Source organism: Staurois parvus, unplaced genomic scaffold (genome assembly GCF_062004578.1).
Source record: "Staurois parvus isolate SC_StPar_1 unplaced genomic scaffold, SC_StPar_1.0 ptg000347l, whole genome shotgun sequence".
NCBI classification, from domain to species: Eukaryota; Metazoa; Chordata; class Amphibia; order Anura; family Ranidae; genus Staurois; species Staurois parvus.
Window position 1 is genome coordinate 67,684 of NW_028318143.1, and position 16,164 is coordinate 83,847.

The 16,164-nt window shown below is 38.5% G+C and overlaps 1 protein-coding gene across 1 annotated transcript in view; it reads right to left on the minus strand.

Annotated features, from left to right (window-relative positions):
• Positions 1 to 16,164, minus strand: part of ADGRL4 (adhesion G protein-coupled receptor L4) — a 262,139-nt gene that overhangs the window by 24,305 nt on the left and 221,670 nt on the right. The window contains exons 12-14 of the mRNA XM_089684367.1: positions 15,559 to 15,779; positions 15,403 to 15,469; positions 3,112 to 3,203 (exon numbers count right to left, since the gene is read on the minus strand). Of these exons, the coding sequence (XP_089540493.1) occupies positions 3,112 to 3,203; positions 15,403 to 15,469; positions 15,559 to 15,779 (380 nt within the window). The remainder of the gene's footprint in view (positions 1 to 3,111; positions 3,204 to 15,402; positions 15,470 to 15,558; positions 15,780 to 16,164) is intronic.

Consider the following 16,164-nt stretch of genomic DNA (forward strand, 5'->3'; position numbering starts at 1 on the left):
GAGGAGATGTATTCTATATAATTTTGCACCACAAGCCTAACTGCATATTTTCGATGAGAGATCTGTAATACTTTCATACTTTACCTGATACCTAAGGAATGACCTTCAGCTCTTTACCCTGATACTATGGATTATATCAGTTATTTTTGATGGTTGCATCAAGGATCATGTTTATCTAGATTGATTATTATGCACTTCTCGTGTATGTTTATGTGATTTATACATGAATCCTGTACTTGGTACTCACCATACCTTCTTGAGCTATCTATATCATCACCTGCTTGTCATCTTCACTGTCTTGTTCAAATTTTGAGACTATACTATTCATCACAGGTCTACTATTCATCACATCTTTATGGGACTTTTTGCATGTCTAGTGTTGTCCAGGTTGATCTTGCCATTCTGCTTTTGACTTTATTTCCCCCTGGGTGGTGGTGAGGTAATTTTTTGTGTAATTTTTTGTATATTTTGGCTTATCATGCCATATATATCTTTGTGATATTTGTACTTTTTTTTTACTGCAAATTAAATTATTTTTGTTTACTATTTGGTTTTCAAGGCTGCAGTTTGTCCTCATTTGGACCCCCTTTTTGGCCTCTGGGTCCTTTACCCTCTGGTTTTTTCTCTTTATTTTACCCTGTGTCCTTGCCCACACTCAAAGCACACCCAAAAAAACCTATAAAAAGGTACCAGGGGCATTTCAGGGGGCCCCTTACTGACCCAAGTGCTCGAATGGTCAGTCCGCCCCTGCTCACCTGCCTCACCTGCAGCCAGTAAGGGGAATGCATGACCCCACCCCCTCATTACATTGCCATTTAATGTCAGTTCAGCACAGCTCAAATTTTCAATGCTGTGTGATGTCCTGCACGCTGCGCCCCATCACATTATGGTGGTGGTTATGGCAGCAAAATTCACCTTCATCTGTTCAGACAAAAATCCTTACAGCAGCCCTGTATTTGTGTGCCATACCTGCAGTATTGCCTAGGTACTGCTACTACAGTGATTACTGTTACCTTCAGGGTTTCATGTTGAGTGGCTGTCCTACTGCACTGTGAACACATGGGCGCCATTCAAAGAACACTTTGCAAGTTCTCAAAGAATGCAACACATTCTCTGATTGGATGAGGTGGAGAGGCTGGCAGTGACGTCACAATCTCTCCCTTGTCCAATCAGAGAAAACTTTCCATTCATAGGAAATTGCAAAGTGTTCTTTAAATACCCGTGTTCAGTAAGTAGCATGGCAGATGCTTGGCTTGGGACTTTTGAAGCTAGCAGCGATCACTTTAGTAGCAGTTTCTACTACAGTGATTTCCATCTTCCTCGGGGATCCCACAGGTATGGCACATATTGTACATACTTACATTGGTCCACCTGAGTATAATGTAAGTATGTATGTGCCATACCTATAACTATACAAAAATTGTCATACCTAAACTTCTGATTTATAGTATTCATTGTAGCATTAAAGTGGACTTTTACTCCAAAATACCCCTTTAACCACTTCAATACTGCCGTACATATATATATGGCCTGGTCTAGAAGCAGTTATACCGGGACCATGGTTGAGGCTACATCCATGATCCTGGTATCATGTTTAGTGCCAGCAATTTTCTTTTATGTAAAAGTATTCTGAGCAGCTATGCAGCTGCTGGATTGCTTTTCTAAGTGGCAGAACTGGGTCCCACCCCTCTCCTGCCACTGTCTTTACCGGGCTCTCCCATGTGATCAGGGAGCCTGGTAAAGATGCATCTGGCAGCATTGTCTCCCCCAGACTCAGTGGAAGGAACTGATGTTGTTCCTCCCACTGTGTAACATCAGAAACCGGAAGCGACAAGGATTTTGGGATTCAGTCCTGCATTTACTTGCCAGGTACTGGCAAGTGAAGCAGCCGATTAGACCGATCTGTGTCTGGTTGGCTGCATTGGAGGCCAGAGGGGAGATCTGGGGACTAATAGAGAACCCTACAATGCATATGTGCAATCATATGAGCTGGATCTAAGAAGTTATGAAGAGTGAGACAGCTCCTGGTGACAGAGGAAAAGAAGATGTCAGGGCAGGATGCAGTGTGCAGAAGCAGAATAGCAAAGCCCTACAGAACAGCCCTGATTTGCTGGCCAGGCAAGTATGTTTCTTGAGTACAACCCAGCAATAAAAAGTAGAAGGGGACAGATGAAAAAAATGAAGCTGGGGTATGGGGGCTTGGAGGTAAAGATCCTATTGTAGACTGAATTTGCACCAAACACAAATTTTAATTAAAATTTTTTAATCAAATCTGTGGTTGATACATTTTGGCATGGAACTATAATGCCCTTCACATCCTTTGTTATCTGTCTTCAGTCAAATGAAAAACATTTTTTTCTTCTGACATTAAAAATTTGGGGGCTACTGCTGGTCAAACAGACCTGACATCACTTGATGAATCTATATATGTTAATACCAAAACTATCAGAGAAATGTATATTCTGTCACAAATTAATCACATCATAGAAGATCTACCGTTGCTTGTAAACAAAGCTAATTGCAAAAAAAATAAAAATGTAAATTTAAGGATTTGTGTAATGCCCATGTCATCCTTGAAGTATTATGCAATGGCAGGGGAACCTGGGAAATACATAAACACATGCCATTTGTGTGACAATAGGTTGTCTAGCAGCCCTGCAAAAGGCAACCAGTGACCATCAAAAATGGTCCTCTATTAACATTAATGCAATTCAAAACTTCAAAAATGAATGTTGAGTCAAATTTTGGAATTTCTCATCACTAATCTATTGTGACTTTTAAAAAAATGTTCTGCTGTTGCTGATAGGAACTGTAGGCACAAAGGAATACTGTCTCTATGGATATTCCTCCACCAGCTGTAGACAACTCTAGACGCATCCCCATGGTGAGAAGCAATTTGAATATATCCCACTGGGCACAAGGGATACTACAAAAAAATGAGGAGTAACATTGTAACAAAGGTAATAAATATTGTTTATTGCTTCTCTACGCTGTCAAATGTGTCATAAATATTCTGTATCCCTTGAAGCACAGTGCACTGTTTTTTATTAATACTCTTCCCCGTTTGAGATGCTTCTGTACACGGCTGCTTTAGAATTTCTGATTGCTCACCTTATGTTTTCGTAGCAACTACCTTCTGGTTTTAATATTGCAGTGTGTCGAAAAACTTTGTAGATAATCACACCAAAGGCCATCAAATTAACCTGCAAAATAAAAGAAGGACATATAAATGGCGTATAAAGACAACACTGTGGATCCTAATACAGGCTGCCAAGATCATCTTATAGGGGATTTACTGTTCAATGAATTATTTTGTTTTAAGGCAGGAATCTTGAAGCCGTGAGATCTTAGCAATGCTCTTGTACAGATTGGTGCAGGGTGCTACTGCAACTGAGAGACACAAGAATAGGTTAAGTATCCCCTATGGGGACTTTGGTTTTTAGCATGGATGAGTTAAAGTGATAGGCTAGGAACAGTGCTATCAAGAAGTGAGGGGAAAGCTCTCCAACAGGGATACAGACAGCTTTTAAAACCTAAACTAGATGGAAGAGCCAGCACTCAACTAATCGACCTCAGCATTTTAATGAGGCCATTTTGCAAGATCAATACACAAAAATGCAGAGTAAACTGTAACACACCCTTGTTTCTGGGCCACAATGGACCCCTTTTTCAAGGTGGTGGCCCATAAATGTATTGTGTTATGGTCTACTCTGCATTTTTTCATATCGCTGTTGCCAAATTACCTCATTAAAATCCTGAGGTTGATAGGTTGAGTGCTGGCTCTCTCTTCTATTTGTTGTTGATGGTGTCCTAGTTACTTATGCACTCTTGACAAAGGAACAAAAGCGTGTGGTGCTGGATGGATTTGATGCAAAGCATTTAAAACCTGTCATAGACAATGTGATTTTCTTTTCAGCAATCATGGGTTGCAGGAAAGAAAATTGCTTGATTCCCCCATTGACACAGTCAGTGTTGATGGGAAATCCCTCCCACGGAGCTATTGTGCTCACCCAGAGGGGGGGAGCTGTCCCTGCTGGGGGAACACAGTGTTTATTGCTAGAGATGAGCGAATCGAACTCGGCGAAGTGGAATTCGTTTCGAATATTAGGAAAAATTTGATTCGCACCGAATCCGAATATTAGAAAACTTCGGATACGCGAATCGAATTTTTCCCGATCGGCCGATTTTCATCCCTTCTACAGCCGGCAAAAAGTGTCCCTGCAGAGAGCTCCGCTATTTCTGACAGTTCTCTGACAGTTCCTTCACATTTACAGCGGTTGAAACATTGTATCTATTTGTTTCCATTTAGGATACAGATGTTTTTATTCGGAAACAAATAGATACAATGTTTCAACCGCTGTAAATGTGAAGGAACTGTCAGAGAACTGTCAGAAATAGCGGAGCTCTCTGCAGATACACTTTTTGCTGTACTGGAATTCTTCTTTTCATTCTTCTTCTTCTTTTCATTCTTCTTCTTCTTCTTTTCATTCTTCTTCTTTTCATTCTTCTTCTTTTCATTCTTCTTCTTCTTTTCATTCTTCTTCTTCTTCTTCTTTTCATTCTTCTTCTTCTTTTCATTCTTCTTCTTCTTCTTTTCATTCTTCTTCTTTTCATTCTTCTTTTCATTCTTCTTCTTCTTCTTTTCATTCTTCTTTTCATTCTTCTTCTTCTTTTCATTCTTCTTCTTCTTCTTCTTTTCATTCTTCTTTTCATTCTTCTTTTCATTCTTCTTTTCATTCTTTTCATTCTTCTTTTCATTCTTCTTCTCATTCTTCTTTTCATTCTTCTTCTTCTTCTTCTTCTTCTTTTCATTCTTCTTCTTTTCATTCTTCTTCTTCTTCTTTTCATTCTTCTTTTCATTCTTCTTCTTCTTTTCATTCTACTTCTCATTCTTCTTTTCATTCTTCTTCTTCTTCTTTTCATTCTTCTTCTTCTTGTCATTCTTCTTCTTCTTCTTCTTTTCATTCTTCTTTTCATTCTTCTTCTTTTCATTCTTCTTCTTCTTCTTTTCATTCTTCTTTTCATTCTTCTTTTCATTCTTCTTCTTCTTCTTCTTTTCATTCTTCTTCTTTTCATTCTTCTTTTCATTCTTCTTCTTCTTTTCATTCTTCTTCTCCTTCTTTTCATTCTTCTTTTCATTCTTCTCATTCTTCTTTTCATTCTTCTTCTTCTTCTTCTTTTCATTCTTCTTTTCATTCTTCTTCTTCTTCTTTTCATTCTTCTTCTTTTCATTCTTCTTTTCATTCTTCTTCTTCTTCTTTTCATTCTTCTTTTCATTCTTCTTCTTCTTCTTTTCATTCTTCTTCTTTTCATTCTTCTTTTCATTCTTCTCATTCTTCTTTTCATTCCTCTTTTCATTCTTCTTCTTCTTCTTTTCATTCTTCTTCTTTTCATTCTTCTTCTTTTCATTCTTCTTCTTCTTCTTTTCATTCTTCTTCTTCTTCTTTTCATTCTTCTTTTCATTCTTCTCATTCTTCTTTTCATTCCTCTTTTCATTCTTCTTCTTCTTCTTTTCATTCTTCTTTTCATTATTTTTCTTCTTCTTTTCATTCTTCTTCTCATTCTTCTTTTCATTCTTCTTTTCATTCTTCTTCTTCTTCTTTTCATTCTTCTTCTTTTCATTCTTCTTCTTCTTTTCATTCTTCTTTTCATTCTTCCCATTCTTCTTTTCATTCTTCTTTTCATTCTTTTTCTTCTTCTTTTCATTCTTCTTCTTTTCATTCTTCTTCTTCTTTTCATTCTTTTCATTCTTCTTTTCATTCTTCTTCTTCTTCTTTTCATTCTTCTTCTCATTCTTCTTTTCATTCTTCTTCTTCTTCTTTTCATTCTTCTTCTTCTTTTCATTCTTCTTCTTTTCATTCTTCTTTTCATTCTTCTTCTTCTTCTTTTCATTCTTCTTCTTTTCATTCTTCTTCTTCTTTTCATTCTTCTTCTTCTTTTCATTCTTCTTCTTCTTCTTTTCATTCTTCTTTTCATTCTTCTTTTCATTCTTCTTCTTCTTTTCATTCTTCTTCTCATTCTTCTTTTCATTCTTCTTCTTCTTCTTTTCATTATTCTTCTTTTCATTCTTCTTTTCATTCTTCTTCTTCTTTTCATTCCTCTTCTTCTTTTCATTCTTCTTTTCATTCTTCTTCTTCTTCTTTTCATTCTTCTTTTCATTCTTCTTCTTCTTCTTTTCATTCTTCTTTTCATTCTTCTTCTTCTTCTTTTCATTCTTCTTTTCATTCTTCTCATTCTTCTTTTCATTCTTCTTCTTCTTCTTCTTTTCATTCTTCTTCTTCTTCTTCTTTTCATTCTTCTTTTCATTCTTCTTCTTCTTCTTTTCATTCTTCTTCTTTTCATTCTTCTTCTTCTTCTTTTCATTCTTCTTTTCATTCTTCTTCTTCTTTTCATTCTTCTTCTTTTCATTCTTCTTCTTCTTCTTTTCATTCTTCTTCTTTTCATTCTTCTTTTCATTCTTCTTCTTCTTCTTTTCATTCTTCTTCTCATTCTTCTTTTCATTCTTCTTCTTCTTCTTTTCATTCTTCTTCTTCTTCTTTTCATTCTTCTTTTCATTCTTCTTCTTCTTCTTTTCATTCTTCTTCTTCTTCTTCTTCGTCGTGCCCCGTGACTGCCCAAATGAGTGAAGTGTGCGGTGATTCTAAGATCGACGGCACTCATCTGCATGTCATACTGACTGACAGTATTATTTCTCTTCCCCAGCAGACTCCAAGGGCATTTAAATTAAAGGTACAGTGTTCTGCACTAATATGAAGCCTAGAAACCCTTTAAATAAGTTAAATTCGCAGCGAATAAATTCGCATCGAATCGAATTTCTTCCGCAAATTCGGCGAATCAGCCGAATCAAATTTTTGAATAATTCGCTCATCTCTATTTATTGCTATTGGCTATAGCTGCTATCAATAATTGCATGAAAAACCTGACATGCTGATTGTACACAAGTCCTATAAAAATTTAATTGGGTACAATCAACCTGCCCATAGATGGTTCAAATTTCGGGCAGTCTCTCCCGAACCGGCTGAGATTCGAACCATTTATGGAGGGCTTGAGGTTCACACTTTTGTCTGCTCTATCCAAAAGAAAATATGTTTGGTTGGTGTTTGCCTTTGTCATGACCTTTTTTGGCTATAAAGGCCACAATGTGTGTTTCTTTCATTTAGTTTCACTTCACTTAATCTTTCCTCCAGTTGTCATCCATCACCATGTGTAATGAGACAGCCTGCATAACAATTGGGGGCACTCTCATGGAAAAGAAAAATGGCAGTCAACCCACCCAAAGCAGAGATGACAAATGCAGTTACACTGGGTACAGAATACTTTGCATTTAGCACAGGATTGTTAGTTTTGGGCACTGTTACTCTTCTCCACTAAGGTTAAGTCTGTCTGTTGAGATGCTGAGGATAGATTTAAGGATTAGCATTGAAAATAAAGTGTTTTTTCTCTGTTTTTGAAAGCTAAAAACCCAATGCCAAATGATATCAGTGCTGACTCTTTGGCATTGAAATCTACATAGTGGAATTTGTCTGTAACGTCTGACATGGTCTGACACTGTGCTTAAAGAGACTTTGGGATTGATTTATTAAAACTGGAGAGTGAAAAATATGGTGCAGCTGTACATGGTAGCCAATCAGATTCTAACTTCAGATTGTTCAATTAAGCCTCGGCAAAAAAAAATGGAAACTGATTGGTTTCTATACAGAGCTGCACCAGATTTTTCACTTCCCAGTTTTAGCAAATCAATCCCTTTGTCACTTTGCCCACTTATAATCATGGGTTCCTTTCTAAGAAACTCCCCCACTCACTTATACTCAACTATCCAGAACTCCTTCACTGAACACTGGTCCATCAAAGTGCTATGTCCTAACCCTGTGTAAGCGTCATGTCAAAAGGAGTTACCATCTTCCTCTTTGTGGTTAGGTGATGGTGTTTGAACCTAACAACAGACTCAGAAGCTGCATCCTGGGAAGAAGCCATATGCTTCTCCATTCTCGGAAAGAGTATGTATTTACTAAACACTCTGACCCAACACTGCAGTTGCAGGGTTGCATGGAGAAGTGAGTAGCAGCAGGTGTGTGTGTGTGCGGGGGGGGGGGGTATTGCATTGTCCCACTTCAAACCACTGTTCAGGTGCCATACAGAGGGTCACGTACCACTATCTTGGTCATCTTCAACTGGCTGCCCAGTTCAGGTACAGGCAGCCAACTTTGCACAATGACGCACTGAACCTGCCCCCGGCCCACCCCCTATCTTCTCTGTGTGCCAATCCTACAGCCTCCTTGGAGATGTGATGTAGATATCTCAAGAGGCTGCAGTACCAGGTACATGTCATTCTGGCCTATGTTGGAATGGAGTTGGGGGCAGGGCCAGAAATAAAAATGAAAAAAAAATTTCAAGCAATTCTGCTTGGGAAGGGACTGTTAAAATGGAACTAACTCAGTTCCACTTTAAGCTGTAGAATACCAGAATTTCAGTGAGCAGTGGAAGCATCTGAGAACTAGGGCATTGGAAATGATTGGGTAGATCTTAGTGCTATGAGGGTAAAGACCCTCTTCTCTACTTGATAAAAGTAGAGGTCCCATGTACAGCCCAGGCATAGGATCCAAGGGGGTTCTCTGAGGACAGGAATAGGCACTTCCCTCTACCACAGATCCCTACATTTGCAGCATTGTTGTAAACATTAAAGTTTTAGGCTGATCAGGATCACTTTAAGAGCCTCTTTATAAAGAGTAAATAAATCCAGATCTCGTGGTTGCCTCATCATGCACTCCATGTGCACCCATAAAGCTCAGGATGAGTTTTTAAAATGAATGTGTCCCCAAAGATTTAACAAACTGGTAAATGGAAAAGATTTTTCCAGAAAAGCCTTCTCTGGTAGCGTTTGCGTTTCGTCTCATCCGTTCCTGTGAAATAGCCGGCTCCCATCTAATGCTACAATTTGGGTTAAAAATAGCCGTGATGATTACAGGGTACCGCGGAATTTGTGAAACATGAAGATGACAGTGTAATCTTCCACAAAGTCCGATCACCAATAACAGGTGATACAAGGCAATATTTGAACTATCAGATTATCAGGCTGTTGACACGGTTTTCTTCTTCAACCTCCCGCTGGGTTTTCCAAAGTACAGCTGACATGTCAAACTTTATTTTTGTGCTTTCAAAGTTTCAGGAACAATTTAGATGTTTAGAGCCACTTCGGGAAAAAAAATATTAAAGGCTGAAAAGGCTTGTCAGGAAACTGTGATTGACTCGCTTTACTTTGAAGGTAAGTTTAAGGAATGATATAGGGAAAAAAAATACTTTAATAATACTGGTAATAGTTGCAAGTTGTATGTTTGCAAAATTCCCTACACTTGCATAGAAAATAAAAAATCTTCCATGTTGGTAACACTACTGTTGCTCTAGGTTAGCTGATATTTTGTGCTAATTGAGACTTACAAGTAAGGATGAGCGAAACTGAGACATTTTGGTAAAATTTAAGGTGTTTCTTTTAGGAGTGCAATGGCCCCTGAGGGTTACAGAAGCTCATTTACAGAGAACCTTGTAAAGGTCAATAAATCAAAACCAAACTGATTTTAATTATAATATGGCTACATTTGATGAAATTGCATGAACTTTGGATGGTATGTATTTAGCTGAACACTACATTGTCTATATATACAGTTTAACAATGTACAACATTCTTGTTATTTATTATATTGTAGAATCTATTCCTATCATCCTCCTCTTTAATCTACCCCTGATGAAAGATATTTGTCTGAAGCGTTTCAATTTCCCACTGAAGAAGATTTGTCTCTTCACATCTAATAGTGGAGAAAGAGAATGCTCCACAAAAATCTATCTTATGTCCTCTATGCTTGAAGATGTAGCCCATAAGATTTGTTTTTATATAATCTTCCTTTGATTTGTATGATTTTATCATGTTGTAATAAAGCATTTTTTGTATTTCACCTCAGTCCTTATGAAGTTTCCTAAGAGTCCCGTATTATTATTGGGGATTCTTTTTGATCTTTATACATGTTTGCAATGTTGACAACAACTTAGTGACTCTTGTGAGTGAATAAAATTTTGGTGTGACACTGCAAAATTTTGTTCCAACCTTTATACCGATTGCCTGAGGTTTTCCGCAGAGGTCCCTTGGTGTATGAAAGCAGCCTACACATTACCCAGATATTCCATCAGGATAATAGAAGTAGAGTATTGTGCAGGGGCAGACTGACCATTTGGAAACTCGGGGACTGCCCGAGGGCCCGGGGTCAGTAGGGGACCCCATGAGATGCCCCTGGTACCTTTTTCATAGGCTTTTTTGAGTTTGGGCAAGGACACAGGGGCCCCATGATCCCTTATTGCCCAGGGGCTCCATGAGTTGTCAGTCCGCCCCTGGCATCTACTGTACGTATCTGAGTCCATTTAAGCACATTCCTAAGCACCCGGTGTTGGATTTTTTGGCTATGAACTAATTTTATCATTAAAAACTTAAGAATCTTGTACATTTGGTGCTCTCAAAAGCCAAAATAAATGTCTGACAGGGGGCTTTGACCATTCCCTACTATTCTTTATTTTGACAGGTATTGTAAATTTAATTTAAAAATTCCAATTTCATGGATTAAAAGCATTTTACTGATCTCCAAATATTCATATAAATGTAACTTGGATCCCAGTGGCTGATTGATCCCCTCCATTAGACTTTTTTCCTTATTTGTACAGTAACATGAATTGCTGTGATCAAACTGGAGTCCTCTTAAAATCATCCGTATCATCATCACTATTAGAATCAAAAACCACTCTCTTAATAAATAAATCCAATTCCCCACAGCACCACCAACACCTTCACCCCAAAAGATGTACAAAAATCAACAGACAGAAAATGCTGTACAATAAATCCTCAAAAGCTATGTGCAATCCAAACCCGTTATGATTAAGTCGATGACGAAACGCGTCAAGGGGAAGTGACGTCAATGCGCACACGAGAACCGGAAGTTGACTGGCGGCCATTTTGGATGAGGGAAGATCGTCTGATTTCCCCTGGGCGCTTCCTGGATTGCAGTAAATCACTTTTGAGTACCTTTTAAAGCGTTTTTATGCTGATAAAATGTGAGCACCCTGATTAAAGTTGTTTTTAAGATTGGTTCTGGCGGTATTATACTATTGTGTTTCCTATATATTTATATTTATATGGAATATGCCTGGTATGGATATATGGAGTCTCAAGGCTGGTGGATCCTGTTGCTAATATGAAGGCAGACTATATTGAGTAAAGACCAATAGGAGGACTGTCTCCCACCTTCCCTTTGGAAAGATATATAAAAAAGTGTCCTTTTTTTCTGAATATTGGTAAGGGTATGCATTCCTTATTACACTTAGAAGTGTCACAGTGCTGGTTGGAATAGAGCACTGAAGAGTGATTCACATTCACGGGGTTTTCATTGTTTTGGTTTCACAGTTTTTTTCACTTTGTTCACTCTTTCACGGATTATTAATGTGATTGGGTATTCACTTGAATGAAGTCACTATTATTTAGATATAAAAAAAAGATAATGCACTATGTGAATATTTTTTTCTTTTTGAGGTATATTATCGTAGGAATTTTTTTGGAACACGAGAAGAATTTGATTTAAAGATTGGACTTATAGGGTTTGGACTGCACATAGCTTTTGAGGATTTATTGTACAGCATTTTCTGTCTGTTGATCATCATCACTATTGACTAACAATCTACAACAGCTGGCACCTGTAAGGAGCCCAATGATTCTTGTTATGTGTCATCAACTGCCATTAACCTAAGGATTCAATAAAAAAAAATGAGCACATTTGAAGCTGAAGATCGGCGTGAGCTCAGTTCAATAATGATTTGTAATTACTTTCAAAATTATTGACTTGTAAAACTTGACAAATGCAGCAGTTTATTCTAAAGATCCACAGATTGGCTGCTAGGGGGATCTTTCACTTTGAAAATTCCGCCATGCAAGAGCTTAAAGTGCAAATAATGGGTCTCCCATCTTGTGCTAAAACTTTAGTACTCACATATTAATAAATACCACCTAAAATATAGCTATTGCAAACAATATTACATTCTGATAACTGTAGAGGGTTAATGCATGCAAGAATAGTATTCAGTAAATTCATTCATTTTTGTGTATTTCACATGTTTAATGCCCTGTTAGAATCATTTAAATAGACAATACACTCAAGTAGACATTGTACAAAATGTCTCCATTTCCCCAGCCTTACTTCTACTTTCATTCTACATTGTACAGGGTGTCTAAATATGGTTGTGAGTCCTACTCAGTAATCAGCTCTCAGTAACAGTGCTGGTCAGACATGCCTCCTCTCTGGCTCTGCTAAGGTTTGTGACTGTTACTCAGCTCTGCCAGCACAGAGCACTGGAGTGGGAGAGCAAGATGCAATACTTTATCAGAGAGAAACTGAAGGCGCTTCCAAGCAACAAGGTGTCATCAACAACTGGGAGTGGGGGTGGCCTCTATATGTCCTAGAGACCATTGTTAGGGCTAGTGAAAGTGAGGAAAATCCAAAATTGTAAGTTGCCATCAGACCAAATATAAAGATAAAATCTTTTGGTGAAGACACTTCTTCTGGTGGCAACTGCTTTTTTTTTGCCTGTTTTAAAATGTACGTCAGAAAAAAACCATATGCAATACATGCACATTCCCCATGTTTTATCCCACTAAAGGCACTGCAAGTACATAAAAATACCCGTTGATCTGTTAGAAATGCACTCAGCACTTAAATCATGTTGTGAACTGACAACATACAGCATTTTTGTGGACTGAGTGTGGTCAGGCCTCCCCAGTGTCTTTTCCTAAACTACTCAACCACTCCCACTCTCAATTCTCTACAACATAAATGCTATTCATTCTGTAGTCCAAGAAAAGAACTAGAAGGGGCCTTTGAGATAACATAGGAGGTGTACAGAGGGCAAAAGACAGCTCTGACTTTCTGATAAGATCAACAGTTTTTTGCACTTATCAAATAGATAAAACAAAACATTTTCAATAGTTTATTCAACAGACCAAAAGGGAACAAATAGGAGAAGCTCATTGTAGACCTTCCATACACTTTGGAGAGATTTCCTTTCAATTACTGTTTGCATCTACATGACAGAAAGTAAGGGGAAGCCATCCAAAGAAACACAGTTGGCAAAAAATACCTTGTGCTGGACTTCTTAACTCCGGCATAACATGCCTTTTGAAAGTTTTAAAACCAGTAATCCATAGCATCTACCAGGGGCGGACTGACCATTTGGAAACTCGGGGACTGCCCGAGGGCCCGGGGTCAGTAGGGGGCCCCATGAGATGCCCCTGGTACTTTTTCATAGGCTTTTTTGAGTTTTGGCAAGGACACAGGGGCCCCATGATCCCCTATTGCCAGGGGGCCCCATGAGTTGTCAGTCCGCCCCTGGCATCTACTGTACGTATCTGAGTCCATTTAAGCACCCGGTGTTGGATTTTTTGGCTATGAACTAATTTTATCATTAAGAACTTAAGAATCTTGTACATTTGGTGCTCTCAAAGGCAAAATAAATGTCTGACAGGGGGCTTTGACCATTCCCTACTCTATCTTACATTAAAAAAACAAAAAGCTAATGTTTAGGATTTGTGGCTTTAGTTTTATTACAGAGCATGAACTTTAATACTTTTGTGTTTAGATGCATTTATTGTTTTTATAATAAATTTCAATGGCATTAATATTTGTTAAAAGAAACCTTTGGATATAATTAGATCCCATTAAAGAAAAATGAACATATCTTCTTTCTTGTCATTTATGGGTAATAGTTAAAGCTGGACATTTGGGTTAAAAAAGATATACCCTCGCAGCTGGTCCCCCTTTCCCTGCTCGTTTTTGTCTAGCAGATGATATATGAGGTGAAATACTTACCTGATTCCTCACTCCTCTTAGTGTGACTGTTTCCCTAAAGCTTCTCTTACTACTTTCTGAAGCCATCGCTTAAAATGCAGGACCTAAAGTCCTGCAATGTACAGGAGTAGGCCAAGGGCCCACATTTGAGAGCATCAGACAGTGAAGAAGAGTGAAGGCTGCTGAGGAAGCGAGGAATAAGCTTTAGACATAACGGTTGCTCATGTTTTAGTTTTATATTGGTTTGGTTGCTGTTTTTGTTAATGCGATCTTTGCAATACCAAGGTGGCCTTGCCTGGAAGGGGACAGCTCCGAATGACCCAAAGTCGTGTAGCCAACCATACTCAAACTGACCTCTTGACATATAATGAGGCAAACATGTAAGCTGTCACTACTAGCAGGAAGTAGTGAAGTAGGAACAAACGTTTCTACTTCTTCCACACAGGTCTTTAATAGTGGAGTAATTTGGTTTTGCCAGGAAGGGACAGGTGCTACTGACTCAAGGTCGTATAGCTAACTACACTCAAACTGAACCCCTAGGTTATAACCAGGCACACGTGTAAACTACCACTACTAGTAGGAAGTAGTGAAGTAGGAACAAAATTTTCTACTTCTTTCACACAAGTCTTTAATAGTGGAGTAATTTGGTTTTGCCAGGAAGGGACAGGTGCTACTGACTCAAGGTCGTATAACTAACTACACTCAAAATGAACCCCTAAGTTATAACCAGGCACACGTGTAAACTACCACTACTAGTAGGAAGTAGTAAAGTAGGAACTAGTTTCCACTTCTTTCACACGTGTATGTCATAGGGAGATGGGATGGTCTTGCCAGGAAGGAGACCACTGACTCAAGGTTGTATATGTAACACCCTGCCATAATACTGTTTGCAGGATGTTCAGTGGACACAAGATGGCAAAAGTAATGAAGCAGGAGTTTCTACTTCTGCCTCGCAGAATTGGGGACGGGGCACCACTGACCCAGCATCCTATAACCAACCACTCACAAACTGAGTTCAAACAAAATATGTAAATTGTCACTACTAGTACAAAGTACTGAAGTTGGAGTTTCTACTTCTGCCTCAGATATCTCATAGTGATGTGGGTTGATCTTGCCAGGAAGGGGACCGGGCACCGCTGACCCAAAGTCCTATTGTCAACCACGCTCAACCTGAACTTTGGATATAACCAAGAAAATGTGTGAACTGTAACTACTGTCAGTGGGAAGTAAGAACCAGAGTTTCTCATTCTGCCCCCTAGGAAAGTCATAATAAGGTGGATTGCTCTTGCCAGGAAAGGGACTGGGAGCTGCAGTCACAAGGTCTCCTCTTTTCTATACTTCTTTTGTATGTCAAAGAGGCTGTCTGTATTGAAGATGCAGCTACAGAAACTTTTCTATATCAGTCCCTACCTATTTCAGCCCATCTGAGCTAAGCGCATAGTGTAGTTAAACCAGCATTCAAATCTTACTTAATGCAAAAAAAGACAATAAACACTGGTGAATATTAATAAAACACAAACTCCGTACTCACAAGAATGATGAGACAGGCTGGTCCAATAAAACTCCATATAAAATTGTTCTCCGTGCTCAACCAACATCTTCAAGATAAATAAAATATTATTGCATAAATAATTCATTTATTTGAGAAAATATTTTTTAAGCAGAGCCTTTGCTTCAGCATACTCACACTTTATCCGTGCCATAATACTTATATCCTAGAATAGCAGAAATCCCAACCACCACAGCCGGACTGCAGTAACCGAAAATGTAGAAGTTTTTGTGCAAGAATCCACGGTTATAGATGACACCAACAACAATGAGGTATAGATGGATTCCTTCAATGCACATCCAGGCAAATGCTGCAAGGAAGAAGTAATGTAGCAATCCAGCAATGATGGCACACAGAAGCTGAAAAATAAAAAGGGGCCATTTTAATTTAACTTGCCATAATTATAAACACGGAAATTCAAAACTGGTTTCCAAGAGTGAGGACTATGTATACCCTACATTTTTAGAAACCCTTCCATTGTGTATGGTGGAGACCCTAATTAAGTCATGCAGGCCTTTTTTCATATTAAGAACCAGCAAACACAAATGCTCCTGCGCTTGGGGATGGACTCGATGCAGGCTACAACCACATTAAGAATGTCCTGGATCATGCACACCTTGCTGCCCTCAAATGGACCGGGGAAATCCAAATATACTGAATGAGGAAAGACAAAACAGAGGGCGCACAGGCCTAGTGCATTACCATAAAAAATGTTTAATAAAAAATAAAGTATGTGTTGTACTC